This window comes from Acinonyx jubatus, chromosome D3, assembly GCF_027475565.1.
Source record: "Acinonyx jubatus isolate Ajub_Pintada_27869175 chromosome D3, VMU_Ajub_asm_v1.0, whole genome shotgun sequence".
NCBI classification, from domain to species: Eukaryota; Metazoa; Chordata; class Mammalia; order Carnivora; family Felidae; genus Acinonyx; species Acinonyx jubatus.
In genome coordinates, this window is record NC_069392.1 from 19,317,634 (window position 1) to 19,330,068 (window position 12,435).

Consider the following 12,435-nt stretch of genomic DNA (forward strand, 5'->3'; position numbering starts at 1 on the left):
TTCCAGCTCCACCACTTGTTGGGGAAGGAAAGGCTCAGAGAGGTAAGTAACATGCCCAAGTTCCTAGAAGAATCCAAACCTGGGCCTGGACAGGTTGACAATCCAAGCTCCATTTACAAATATTTATGAAGGGTTGAGAAAAGACCCAGACATGGAGCACTGGCTTTGCCCTTATGGGGCTCCTATGTTGTGGACATCCTTTGAAACTGTGGACAGCACATGGTCTAGGCTCACCCCAATCCCACAGCTGAGCAAGCTGTTGCTCAGAGGTGAGTGGTATTGCTGAGGTCACATGCCATGTCTGATGGCACTGGAACCCCAATCCCTATGCTGTCTTCACCCCCACCCCCTTCCCACAGCATCTCTTGCAAACTCTGCCAACAGGGTCTGCAGTCTCCAATTCTCTAATCCTCAAGCAAGAGCCCTCTCTTCTCCTCTGCCTGAGCCTCACCACCTCTCGTCCTCAGCCTGCACCAGTGACATTTCCTCAGCGGCTCCTATTCGGCCTGCCCACCTGCCTTCTTCCATGAGGGGCATTTGGGAATCTGGGTAGAGAATGGTTCCAAGAAGTGGCTGGCTGTTGGGAAACAAAACACCCACACGGAATCATCCCATTTGTGTCCCAGCCTGAGTTGGGGATGCCGGGCAGCACAGGGTGCAGCGCTAAGAACAGGCAGGCAGCCACATGGAGGAAATCACTTGGCAGTGTAAAGTTAATTCAGCTAAATAAATGAGCACCCACCTGCTAGCCCACAGGACCCAGGCCTGGGAAGAAAAGTGCCAGCAGGATCCCTTGGTCCTGACTGGTTCCTGGGAGCCTGAGAAGGGTATCCTCCTGGGATATGCTTGCTACTCACAGCCCCTGGGGTGCCAGGGGTGAGAGCATGCAGGCTGGTGACAGCATGTTCCAGCCACAGTTTAGTGTCAAGGAGACACCTGTAATGCTGCCCAAAGTCACTCTTCCTCAAAGAACACAGCCCTGGAGCTGTGGGGACTGGCTGAAAAGGATGATGAGATCATAGAAGCCATAGCAGGGCCTGGGGCTGTTGGCTCTGCTCAGGGCTCACACTGGGGCATCTCCACAATGCCCTGACTTACTCAGGTTGAGCAGATGGAGACAGGCCACTTCCCAGGGGACCAGCAGTGACTGTGGGAATACCTCCAAACACCCAAGCCAATGGAGGTACCTCTCCTCTCCCTAGAAACTGCTGAGAGAGCTAGAAACAGAGACACCCCCCCCCCCCACCCCTATTCACCGACATGTTCCCAGCAGGAGAAGCAGGGGAAGGGGCTTCACTCAGTGCTTAAGACTCTAGTAGCATGCTGAACCAAAGGGGCACATTCTCCTCCTTGTGACCACCTATGCCCAGGTAGCTCTTCATACATGGACCAGAGGAGGGGTGGACATTGGTTCAAAGGAGTGTCAGGGGAGAGTGGGAGGTGACGATAAATCATAACACACCTGTGATGAACACAGGTGCCAGGGCACATTTGGCCTCACATCCTGGGTTAGCTACTTAGTGGCTGTGTGACTGTGGCCAATTTCTTCAACCTTTCTGAGCTGCAGTGTCCTCACCTGGAAAATACCTCCTGACTTCACAGAGTCATGAAGAGAACTCAGAAGCCCACTTCCTCTCTTCTTTTGGAAACTTGATATTCAATGTCATATACCAAATTTAGAGACAGGAACGCAGGAAAAAAAAACAACAGGTATTTCCAAATCTCAGGTACTCCCCAGCTGCAAGTTCTAAGAGGAAGTAGCCCGCAGCTCCCACCCCTCCTGGGACCTGCAGATTCCCTCCTGACTGGTGATGTAGAGGGTGCTCTCCCCACATCTACAATATGGACAGTGTCCATGTGGGGAAATCATCACCCCCTGCTTTTAGACAGTCCCTCAGAGGTCATGAGATCCTTTCGGCCTCACAACAACCCTAGGGAGGGGCCACAGGCCCTGAGTCACTGTCCTCAGAGAATACAGACACTCAGCAAAGAAATAGGGACTTCCCAAATCAATACCACTGGTAAGTAGTGGGCAGGACTAAACCCAGGTTGGGAGACTACCCTTATAACATCCCTTTTTTTTTAAGCTTTAAAATATGTTTTTATTAAAGAACTATAACCAAATGAGAATAAATCAAATAACAGTATTTTAAGAATAGCAAGTTTCCTCCATTTATTTCTTACTCCCAATTATACTTCCCAGTTACTCTCTTTCCCTATTTAATTCTGGCGATTTTATAATTTTGGAAGGTATGCTCATACCTCTGATCCTTGATTCACTGACTTGATTTATTCAATTTGTCGATTTGCACACTGATTCCTTGAGATGAAAAATTAGGACTTACCACACACTACTGCCATCCTCATCCTTCTCTCCTCTTCATGTCTGATGCTTATCCAAGTAGCATCCTTTCTACCACACTGGGGACTGTAAGCTGGGTTGGGCAGCCTGAGAGGATACACTGAGGAGGACACTCAGGCTGCAGTCAGCTCAGAGTGTAAGTGCCCGACTGAATAGTGATGTCTGCTCCTGGAACGGTGGGGGTGGGGAGCATGAGTGTGGGCACCTGCTGTCATACTGGGCTGGCCACCACCACCCTTACCATGCGTGGGAGGGAGAGGAGGTATGTGTGAGTCAGACTCACGGCGTTTCAGAGAGCATTTGCTTCTCTCCTCTCTCGCAGCTGAGGTACCCAGGTGATCCCTCCCACTGAGCAAGTATCATCAAAGCCAACAGGGCCAGATGCTGATGGGGGAGAGGGTGGGTACAGATAAGAGCCCTTGTCCTCATGAAGTGCCCAGCCCCTACATATTTCCTGTCTGGTGGTCCTGAGACCCTGACCGTGGGTCCGCACGAAGGAAGCCTGTGATAACAGATGTGGGAACAAGGGCAGGGCTGCCAACTTCCAATTTTCCTCAATTCCCTAGGGCAGCTGCCTCCACAGATCCGAAGAGCAAGAAGGGATTTCTCTCCAGGGATCCTGAACAGCAGGATAGGGGGGCTGAGGTCAGACTCAGCATCATAAGAAAAGCTGAGAGGAAAAAGGACTCACACGTTTGCTTCCCAGGAGGACAGTGCTCTCATAAAAGAACAGTCGGCAAAAGAGACAGCGCAGGTGTCCTAGGAGCTGGGCACAAACGCACTCAGTATAAGTGGACTGGGCAGAAGCAAATCCCACATCCAGTTAGGGAGGCCAGAGCTTGGCACTCCTTCGGGGTCCCTAAACTTGGGGCAGGAGTGAACCAGGGGCAGGGCCCCGTTGTTGCTTCAGGAAATGAGATCTGAACCCCCAGGTTCTGGCCATTGGACAGCTGGGTGTGGAGGTCTTAGGAGGTGCTGGGGACCCACTTCTGCCTTCTATGAGCTCAGAGACTGCTTCTGTATGTTGGCTGGCAGGGCTCTTTCCATAAACTGTGCCCCTTTGGGTGCCCAGGCAAGGTGGGCCCGCATTCCCATCCTGCTGTAAAAAGGAGGGACAGGCCCAGAGAGGAGGAGCAAGCATCGTCCAGGCTGCATGGTAGTGAGTTCACGGCGATGCTGGCATTGGATCTCTATGTCGGCCTGGCTCCAGGCTCTGGTCAAGCACAGAGGGTGGACTGGAGGGGATACCTCTCTCCTCCTTGGTCCTTCCTGGCCCAGGTCCACCAGGAGAAATCCCACCAAGCCTGTCACTCATGGTCAAGCCTGATGAGACTCTGGGCACATGGGAGCTTTCTGCTCAGCACTTAGGTACCACTTCCCAAAGAGGAGTGGGGAAGACAGATCTGAGAGTGGCCTGCCCATCAGCCCAGGCAGGAGGAGAAGAAACCCTGAGATGGGAGGGTCAGGCCTCAGTGCCGAGCACCTAGCACATGAACTGGAAGGAAGAAGTGGCTTTCAGTGGCAACTACAGTCAGGTTCACTGCCAGCCATGTCCTGCCTGGGCTGTATGGCTCCTGTCCCTGCATAAGACCCCAGAGGCAGGTCAGCTTCCCTTGCCATGGTGCTACTTCTGATAATAGATGCTCATGCTTGTGTGGGGCACCGGCCTCCAGATTTATACAACTCTGCTCTCTCACTAAGTGCTGCCCGCCCAGGATGGCACCTGCCTAGCATCTCACTGGGCCCCTCCCAGAAAGGTCAGAGGCCACTGGGGCAGGCTGGGTCCATGCATTCTTAGCCCCTCTGTTCTATATCCTCTTATCAATGATGTGCAGGGAGATAAAGACCAGGGGTCTCTGTTAGGCAAGGAGGGAGGAGGAGGATGAAGGAGAATCCTCTTAGCTGAAGACAAGTCAGGCCTACAAACTGCATGTACCTCCCTTTCTTTTTTCCTTTTAATTCCTTAAATCTGATCATACGGATTTCCTGTGCTAGCTACCAAGTCTGTGTTATACCATTTTACTTTTACCAAAGACCTATGTTAGTATCTGTTTTCAGTAACAAAAATAAATCCGAAGATTTTCACTTTTACAAATGGTAATGGCTTCTTCATTTTACACCATTTCAGTTTACAAACGATTTTTTGTTAAGTTTACTTATTTATTTTGAGGTAGAGAGAGAACGTGAGCAGGGGAGGGTCAGAGAGAGAGAGAGGGAGAGGGAGAGGGAGAGGGAGAGGGAGAGAGGGAGAGGGAGAGAGAGAGGGAGAGGGAGAGGGAGAGGGAGAGGGAGGAGGGAGGAGGGAGGAGGGAGGAGGGGAGGGAGGAGGGAGGAGGAGAGGGAGAGGGAGAGGGAGAGAGGGAGGAGGGAGGAGGGAGGAGGGAGAGGGAGAGGGAGAGGGAGAGGGAGAGAGAGAGAGAGAGAGAGAGAAAATCCTGTCAGCACAGAGCCCAATGCAGGGCTTGAACCCATAACTGTGAGATCATGACCTGAGCTGAAATCAAGAGTTGGATGCTCAACCGACTGAGCCACCCAAGCGCTCCAGTTTACAAAAGATTTCACAGGAACACTCTACCTTTGGATAGCAGGGAAAACCTGGGACTGTTTTTTAATGAAAGAACACTGAGAAGGAACCATGTAGTTCCAGGCAGACAAAATGACATCCTCCTTCTCACCAGTCAGACCATAAGCTGACAAGGGTGTGAGGAAAAGAAGGGGTGCTGTGGATACAACCTGCCACGATGGAAGAAGAGGTAGCCAAGTGAGGCGTGCAGCCCTGTAACTCCACCCTGACTCCCCACACATGGGATTTTTACCCTGCCAGTGTCAAAGACCCTCAAAGGTAACACATTTTCTGTGTTAGGCTGAATGGCAGGCACAGTCTGCCAAAGACGAGAAAGGTGCCCTGAATTCCCCCTGCCTGGTGGGGCAGGCTAGCAAACCCAGACCATCTCCAGTCCCGCTTACCTCTCCCTTCTTCACAGTCATGGACTGGCGGCGGGGCGTGATCTCCTCGTTGATGCTGGACAAGAAGTTCTGTGAGATACGTAGGGCATCCTGCAGCAGAGGGTGGTCTGGGTGGCTGGAGGGCGTGTGCTTCAGCAAGTCCTGTGTCGGGCGAAGAGAGGACTCAAATCAGAGACAGCACAGCCCAGGCCCCACCACTGTGTGCAAACTGTAGACACACACTGGGCAGACCCAGGGCCACCAGCTTGCCAAGCATCACCACCACCTCTAGACAGGCTAGGGCTATGCGGGTAGTGCTTGCACGAGTATCACCCCACAAGCAGGTCCTAAACCTAGACGGTGCTCCCATAAGCCCATGCTGTGTGCACGCTGCCAACAAGCGTTTCCACTCTCAGGAGCTAGGGCAGGATTCTCCATCTTCGGCCCTAACACTCTGGGTTGGATCATTCCTTCTGGTGGGGGCTGTCCTGTGCACTGTAGGATGTCAGCTCCCCATCCCTGGCCTCTACCCACTAGATGCTAGCTAGCACTCCTCTTCCTTTGCAGCTGTGACAAGCGACAATGTCTCCGACATGCCCCTAGGGGGCAGAATCAGTCTCCTCTAGGACCACTTGTCTGTGTAAAAGCTCAGGAGAAAAGCACCTGGCCTTCCTGGCTCCTCCCCCTTTAGAGACTGAACCTCTCAAATAAGATAAAAACAGAGAGGCAGGCAAACCATAAGAGACTCTTAAATATAGAGAACAAACTATAAGGGTTGCTGGAGGGGAGTTGGGTGGGAGCATGGTCTAAATGGGTGATGGGCACTAAGGAGGGCACTTGTTGGGATGAGCAGTGGGTGTTATATGTAAGTGATGAGTCACTGAATTCTACTCCTGAAACCATTATTACACTATATGTTAACTAACTTGGATTTAAATAAAATTAAAAAAAAAAAAAAAAAGAATCGAGAGGGAAATGTTGACTCCTTCACCAGGAACGTGTATAATTTGTGCTCAAGGTCAACAGCACCCTGGTTCAGAGAAACAAACTCCGCCCTGGAGAGAACTTAGCTCTCAAATCCCCCTTGGTGAGAACCCCCCTGCAGAGGTGAAACAAGTCTGGAGGAAGGTTCTGGTGTCAGTGGTCCCAGAACCCCCACACCACCCCCCAGGGTGGCTCTGTCTTCTCCCTATCAGGACGCTCAGCTCAGCAAGGGGACAGAATAAAGGCCTCCGACACTCCATTGGGTCACCGGCCAGAGCCTCCCAAACCACACCTTTCATCTCCCTCTTAACTGGAGGAGAGTGAGGTATTATGAAATGTGCACTCGACAGAATGCTACATGGCTTAAATACTACAGGCAGAGCTGTTTGGGCTGAAGTAGGACAATATCTACCATATCATATTAAGAGGAAAAAGAAGCACAGTGTGGAACGATATGTATAGCATGATGCCTTCTGTGTAATTACAAAAAAAATGTTCAGGTATGTTGGCATGTGCATAAAAGATTCCCTGTGGTGCTGGCTCCTTTGTGGGGAAGAAACAGGAAAGGAAACCTCACACACTTTTGTGACTTGATTGTGAATTAAAAAAAAAACCAAAAACACGCATGTACAACTTGCTCTAAACATAAATGAAAAGGGCCACCTGGGCAGTAGGATTAGGGGCCATTTTTGTTTCCCCCACTGCCTTTAGGAGCAGCCCCACTGAAGTGTGCTCTCCCCATGCTCCCTCTCCCCAGGTTACAAGGCCGTGGTCACCCTCACGGGCCTGGAATGCACCTGCTGTCTGTGTCCTCACCCCATCTACCTTGGAGGCTCGTTTCATGCACTGGGACCAAGAGGCCCTTCCTACATGGGACAGGGCACTCCCTCCCTGCACTGCCTCCTACGAGAGCACCCAGGACAGCTCCAGAACCTGCTTTCTTCCTTGCCATGAGCCCCTCATTTCTGCATATTCAACAAAGGTATGTGGCAGGAAAAGGGGGAATGGCTGGGCAGCACTGACAAACATCAGTGTCAGGCCCAGAACAACAGAAGCCAAGAACCCCAGGGTGAGAAGGTCCCGGGTGGAGTGACTCACATGCAGAACCAGCGTGCTGCGTGTCACCCGGTCCACAGGCTTGTAGAGCAGGGCTGCAGAGAGATGGGCAGGGCAGGTGAGAGGTGGCCAGGCATGGAGAAAGCAGCACCAAACCACCCGCCTGCCTGTCCTTGCTGTAAGTGCTTGGGCTTAGGGAGCAGCCCAGCCCAACCTCCACATCCCCTGGGAACTACCCATCCCCAGTGACAAGGGCAAACAAACCCTAAGCACCTAGAAGGCCAGGCACGTGGCTTTGAGATTTTGGTCCGTAACATTTAAGCTGAGTCCAGAGCTACTGGTCAGAACCCAAGTTGATGCTCCTCCCTCTGGAGTTGGGGAGGCCACCTGCACTCGGCTACAGATGGGCTGGCAAGGATGCCAACCCCGGCAGGACACCTGCTCTCTGGCCTGGTGGGTCCCCCAGAAGTAGACTGGCACACTGCTAGTGATGTCCATCTCGGCGCAGTTTGGAGGCCTGATTCTGAGGCTGGCAGAAACTAACTCAGCTGCCAACATAGCTCTTGGCTTTCAAGTGTTTTCAGACAGCTGGACTCCAGCAGCACAGAAACCCTGGCCAGCCTTGGCAGTCCCCACTTCTCCATGACGATGTCAAGCCCAGCCCATCACAGGCATGGATGCTTAGATGTGTTCTGACACAAGTCAGGTACATTTCCTCATGTGATTCCCACGACTACCATAAGACACGCATTGTTATTTATTCCCATTTTACAGATGAGATACTGAGACTCAGAGCATGGTGAAGGTCTGGTACCAGAGCCATGGCTGCTGTTCTCTGTAACTATTCATGCTGTCCTAACAACCACAACTGAGAAGTGACTTATCAGTTCTGATCCCCTGCTCTTTGCCCAGAGTGAAGGAGGAGGCTGAACACACAGGCCTGGGAGCCTGATGACTCTGGCTTTATCCCTGCCTGGCCACTTAGGACCTGTGTTCCATATGGGTTACTTTCATTCTAAATCTGTTTTGTCATCTGAAAAAAGGGAAAACAAAATCTTCCTCACAGGGTTGCTGGGGGGAACATGATGACATTTTAAATGCCCAGCAGTGCCTGATTGGTGGGCGTTTGCAAAACCCTCCCATTCTTCCTGGTTGCTACTGTTGGTGGCAAGCTGGTCCTGCCTGTGTCCTTCCCCACCCTGCCATATCCAATGCCACTTTTTCCACATCCCTGCTCTCAGTATTGGAAGTCAGGAACAGCAAAGGAGCCAGAGGCTGACCCAACTGGGTGCCATGTTTGTTTTTGCAGCCAATGCCCTATCCTCTCGCAGCAGCTGCCTCACAGGGAGCACGAAGAGGCCTCGGCATAGAGAACTCACTTTCCAAAGAGTTCTTGGTCGTCTGATCCTTGGCATCCTTGTTGCTTCTGGCTCTCAGGTTCTGCAAAGAGAAAAGCACATTTTCACACAGGACAACTGACGCGGCTTTGATGTGGCAGAACGTTCTGTGGTCAGAAACCTTTAGCAAGAAAACTCACCCTTCACTCACTGCAAAAAATCTTAGTTGAGGCAAGCCTTATGGGGCATCCTGGACCATAGCATGAAATACAGGATGGGCAGAACACAAGGCATGCCCTAGGTGCTGTAGGTTCATCTGGAACTGTTGATACTTGGGGACGGAAATTCTCTTACTGTGGGGGCCTGTCTTGTGCACCTCAGGCCACCGAGCAGCATTCCTGGCCTCTATCTATTGATATAGCAGCACACCTTCCTCCTGCTATGACAGTAAAAAATCCCCAGGCATTGCTAAGTTGTCGCTTGGGACAAAGATCACCCCTGCTCAAGAGCCTGTGACATAAGGAATCCTATAAAAACAAGGCAAATCACAGTGCCCTCCCTAAATGCATAGAACTGTTTTCTCAGAGAAGTTAAACAGTGGGCAAGGGGGCTGGGAAGTGTGAAGGGCAGTCACCTTTAGAAATGGCCAGGGCAGCCCCACCACCACTGAGACTAACACTGGATTCCACCTCCTCCCCACCCTCTCCTGACTTTGCAAATATACCGGCATACCTTGGGGTGCTGCGGGTATGGTTCTGGACCACTGCAATAAAGCAAAAATCGCAAAAAAGCAAGCCCAATGAATTTTTTTTTTGTTTTCCAGTGCATATAAAAATTATGTTTACCAGTACATTGTAGTCTACTAAGTGATCGACAGCATCATGTCTATAAGCAATGTATATACCTTCATTAAAAATGCTTTATTGCTAAAGAATGTTAACCATCAACTAAGCTTTCAGCAATCATAATCAATGATCACAGATCATCATAAGAAATATAATAAAAAGAGGCGCCTGGGTGGCTCAGTCGGTTGACTGTACAACTCCAGCTCAGGTCATGGTCTCACAGCTCGTGAGTTCGAGCCCTGCGTTGAGCTCTGTGCTGACAGTTCGGAGCCTGGAGCCTGCTTCGGATTCTGTGTCTCCCTCTCTCTCTACCCTCCTCCACTCACATTCTGTCTCTGTCTCTCTCAAAAATAAATAAACATTAAAAAATTTTTGAAAAAAAAAGAAATATAATAATATTGCACAAGCTTGAAATAGCCTGAGAATTACCAAAATTTGACACAGTGAGCAAATGCTGTTGGGAAGGTGGCACTGACAGATTTGCTCAATACAGGGATGCCACAAACCTTCAATATGTAAAAAACACAGGATCTGCAAAGTGCACTAAAGCAAGGTATGCCTGTAGCTGCTAACAAAGAGGTGCTATGATCCCCAGGAGGAGAGCAGAGCTTTTCAGTGGGTAGGTCATGCTTTCACACAACTGCATCAAAGGATTCACTGATTTGGTCCAAGGTACCAAGAAAAGCCAGGATATAAGATGCCTGGGTACCTGAAATCATCTGTGGAAAGAAGCTATGGTTAATCCCATTACTAGGCTGCTGAACAACAACAAAAACAGCATGGGAACAGGAAGGGACTCAGACATGGCTCTCCCAACCTCTTGCACTGCGGTAAACTTCTCAAGACTAAAAATGATGGTATCTTAAGCTCCTTGGGACCAAACTCCACAATGCTCTTTGGAACCTCTCTTGAGAGTTTAATGGCCCTCACAGTGATTATTCCTCTGAACGTCTGCCTCAGCAGTTCCAAAGGGGTGTGGGGGGTATGAGGGCATGTGAAAGCTGAACCTGAGCCTCTGTAAAAATCAGGGTCCATGCTCACGTGGGCCTGGGAGGCAGCCTTCACACCACATGCCCCTGGACAGTCCCATGCACATTAGCATGCAGAGCTCCAGAAATCCTGTCTCAAGGAAACTTATGATTTGGCTTAATCCCCCAGTTCTCAAACTTAACTTGACTCCAGAGGCCCTTTTCCCAGAACTCCATCATGTGGGAGCTGGCATTCCATGAATCCCAGCTTAGGCAGCTCTGGCCTAACTGGAAACCGCCCTGGCTCATTTTCAGGACTGGGAGATGAGGGACCACGGCTCCACAGCTCCCTCTCCTGGAGGTGACCATCCACTCCCCACGTCTGAGTTCTGACCCCCAGAGTGAACCTCTACACAGCCTGCTGCTTCTGTTTCCTTTGGCTCCATTTTGCTCTGTCTGGCTGGTTCCAATCTCTCTGAGTCTCTTTAAAAAATATAGGTGGAGAACCAAAGTGGATGATGCCTCCAAAGTACAAGCTTCACTGAGGACCAGCTTTCGGCTGGCCCTAAGATGCTGTCGCCCTCCCGGCATCCCTGCCTCAGCTCAGATTCCCACTTGTGCATGGTCAGTGGGACCACGTGACCCTGGGTTGGTGTCCCATCATTGCTTCCTCCCTCCTCTTCTAGAAGCCTGTCTGGGTGGACTTGAACTTGGCTCCGTTTAACTAGAGCCTGCTCTTAAAGGATTAGGTCTCTAATTTGTCAAGGTCACTCAGGATTCTGTGCCAACATTGCAGCTGTCAGGGGTTGGCGGGGCGGGGGGGGGGGGGTTGCTAAGTGAATGACCTAAAGAAAGATACGGTCTAAATGACAGGGAGGGACATCTGGAGCCAGCCTGGAACCCTGGGTGCATGCAGCCTGTTACCAGCAGCACCAGGCAGGGAGTGGATGGCCCCACGGGCTCTGGAGGAACAGCATGGCACCCATTACCACCATGAGGGACGATCAGCACCCACAACATGCCACCTCTCATGATAAATTACAAAATGGCACAAAGCCCCCGGAACAAAGTCAGGTATGATAGGGTATGATTGTCTCTCAGCAAGGGAGACCCCACTCACTCCCTATTTCTAGTTTCCATTTATCTTTCTTATGCTAATTTCTCCCTTGGAGTCTTTCCATCTAGAATCCTTGTTTGGTGGAGGGAAGGCAAGTCAGAGCTCCGAGGAGCTGGAGGCATCACAAGTGATGACAGGCCCAGAAAGAGGAAGTGTCACCCCAATGCAGAGGGTAGAAACAGGATGTGGAAGGGTGGGGAAAACCCCCGCCGGGAACCCAGGGAGGCAGGCGCTGCAGGTCCTGGTCCAGGCATGGCCACCAGCCCCAACAGGCCACTTGTCCTGTGTATCTGAGAAAGTCTTTTGAGGCCCCTCATGCTAATACTGGGGGCTTGAGGTTTCAGTCCTCCTGGAGCTCCAGCCTGGAGCTTTCTGCCCACGTGGGTCTAGAGAGAGCAGCTATAGAAGCTCCACGCCCCTGTGCTAGGGCTCAGCTTCCCTGGTGAGCAAGGTCACCAGCAGGCTACAAGAGAAACGGAGCAAAACACACCTCCCCACCTGCTCTCTAGTGACAAGGTGCATAGTTGGCCTCGGGACTCGCATGGCCAGACCTCTGCTCATGAGACAGAACTACAGACACTCCTTACTGCACACAGGTGGTACAAGATGGCATCTGTCTGGGGGACTTGGCAGAGCCCCAGAATTGAGTCCTGGACCCTAGAGAGGCAGGGAACTCATGGAGCTGCTCCTCCTATCTGTTCACAACAGAGTCCCCCACACAAGGCTGACAGAGCCAACCCAGAAACATCTGGAAACAGAGCTGAGATTTACCACCAGAACTTGGTTTGGTGCACCCAGTTCTCCCGGGTCATGGTGTACC

General features: G+C 51.3%; 1 protein-coding gene across 4 annotated transcripts in view; it reads right to left on the minus strand.

Annotated features, from left to right (window-relative positions):
• Positions 1-12,435, minus strand: part of BCR (BCR activator of RhoGEF and GTPase) — a 127,567-nt gene that overhangs the window by 36,588 nt on the left and 78,544 nt on the right. For all 4 annotated transcript variants that reach the window (XM_027044118.2, XM_053206387.1, XM_027044119.2 and 1 more), the window contains exons 6-8: positions 8,728-8,788; positions 7,391-7,443; positions 5,330-5,470 (exon numbers count right to left, since the gene is read on the minus strand). In XM_027044118.2, the coding sequence (XP_026899919.1) occupies positions 5,330-5,470; positions 7,391-7,443; positions 8,728-8,788 (255 nt within the window). The remainder of the gene's footprint in view (positions 1-5,329; positions 5,471-7,390; positions 7,444-8,727; positions 8,789-12,435) is intronic.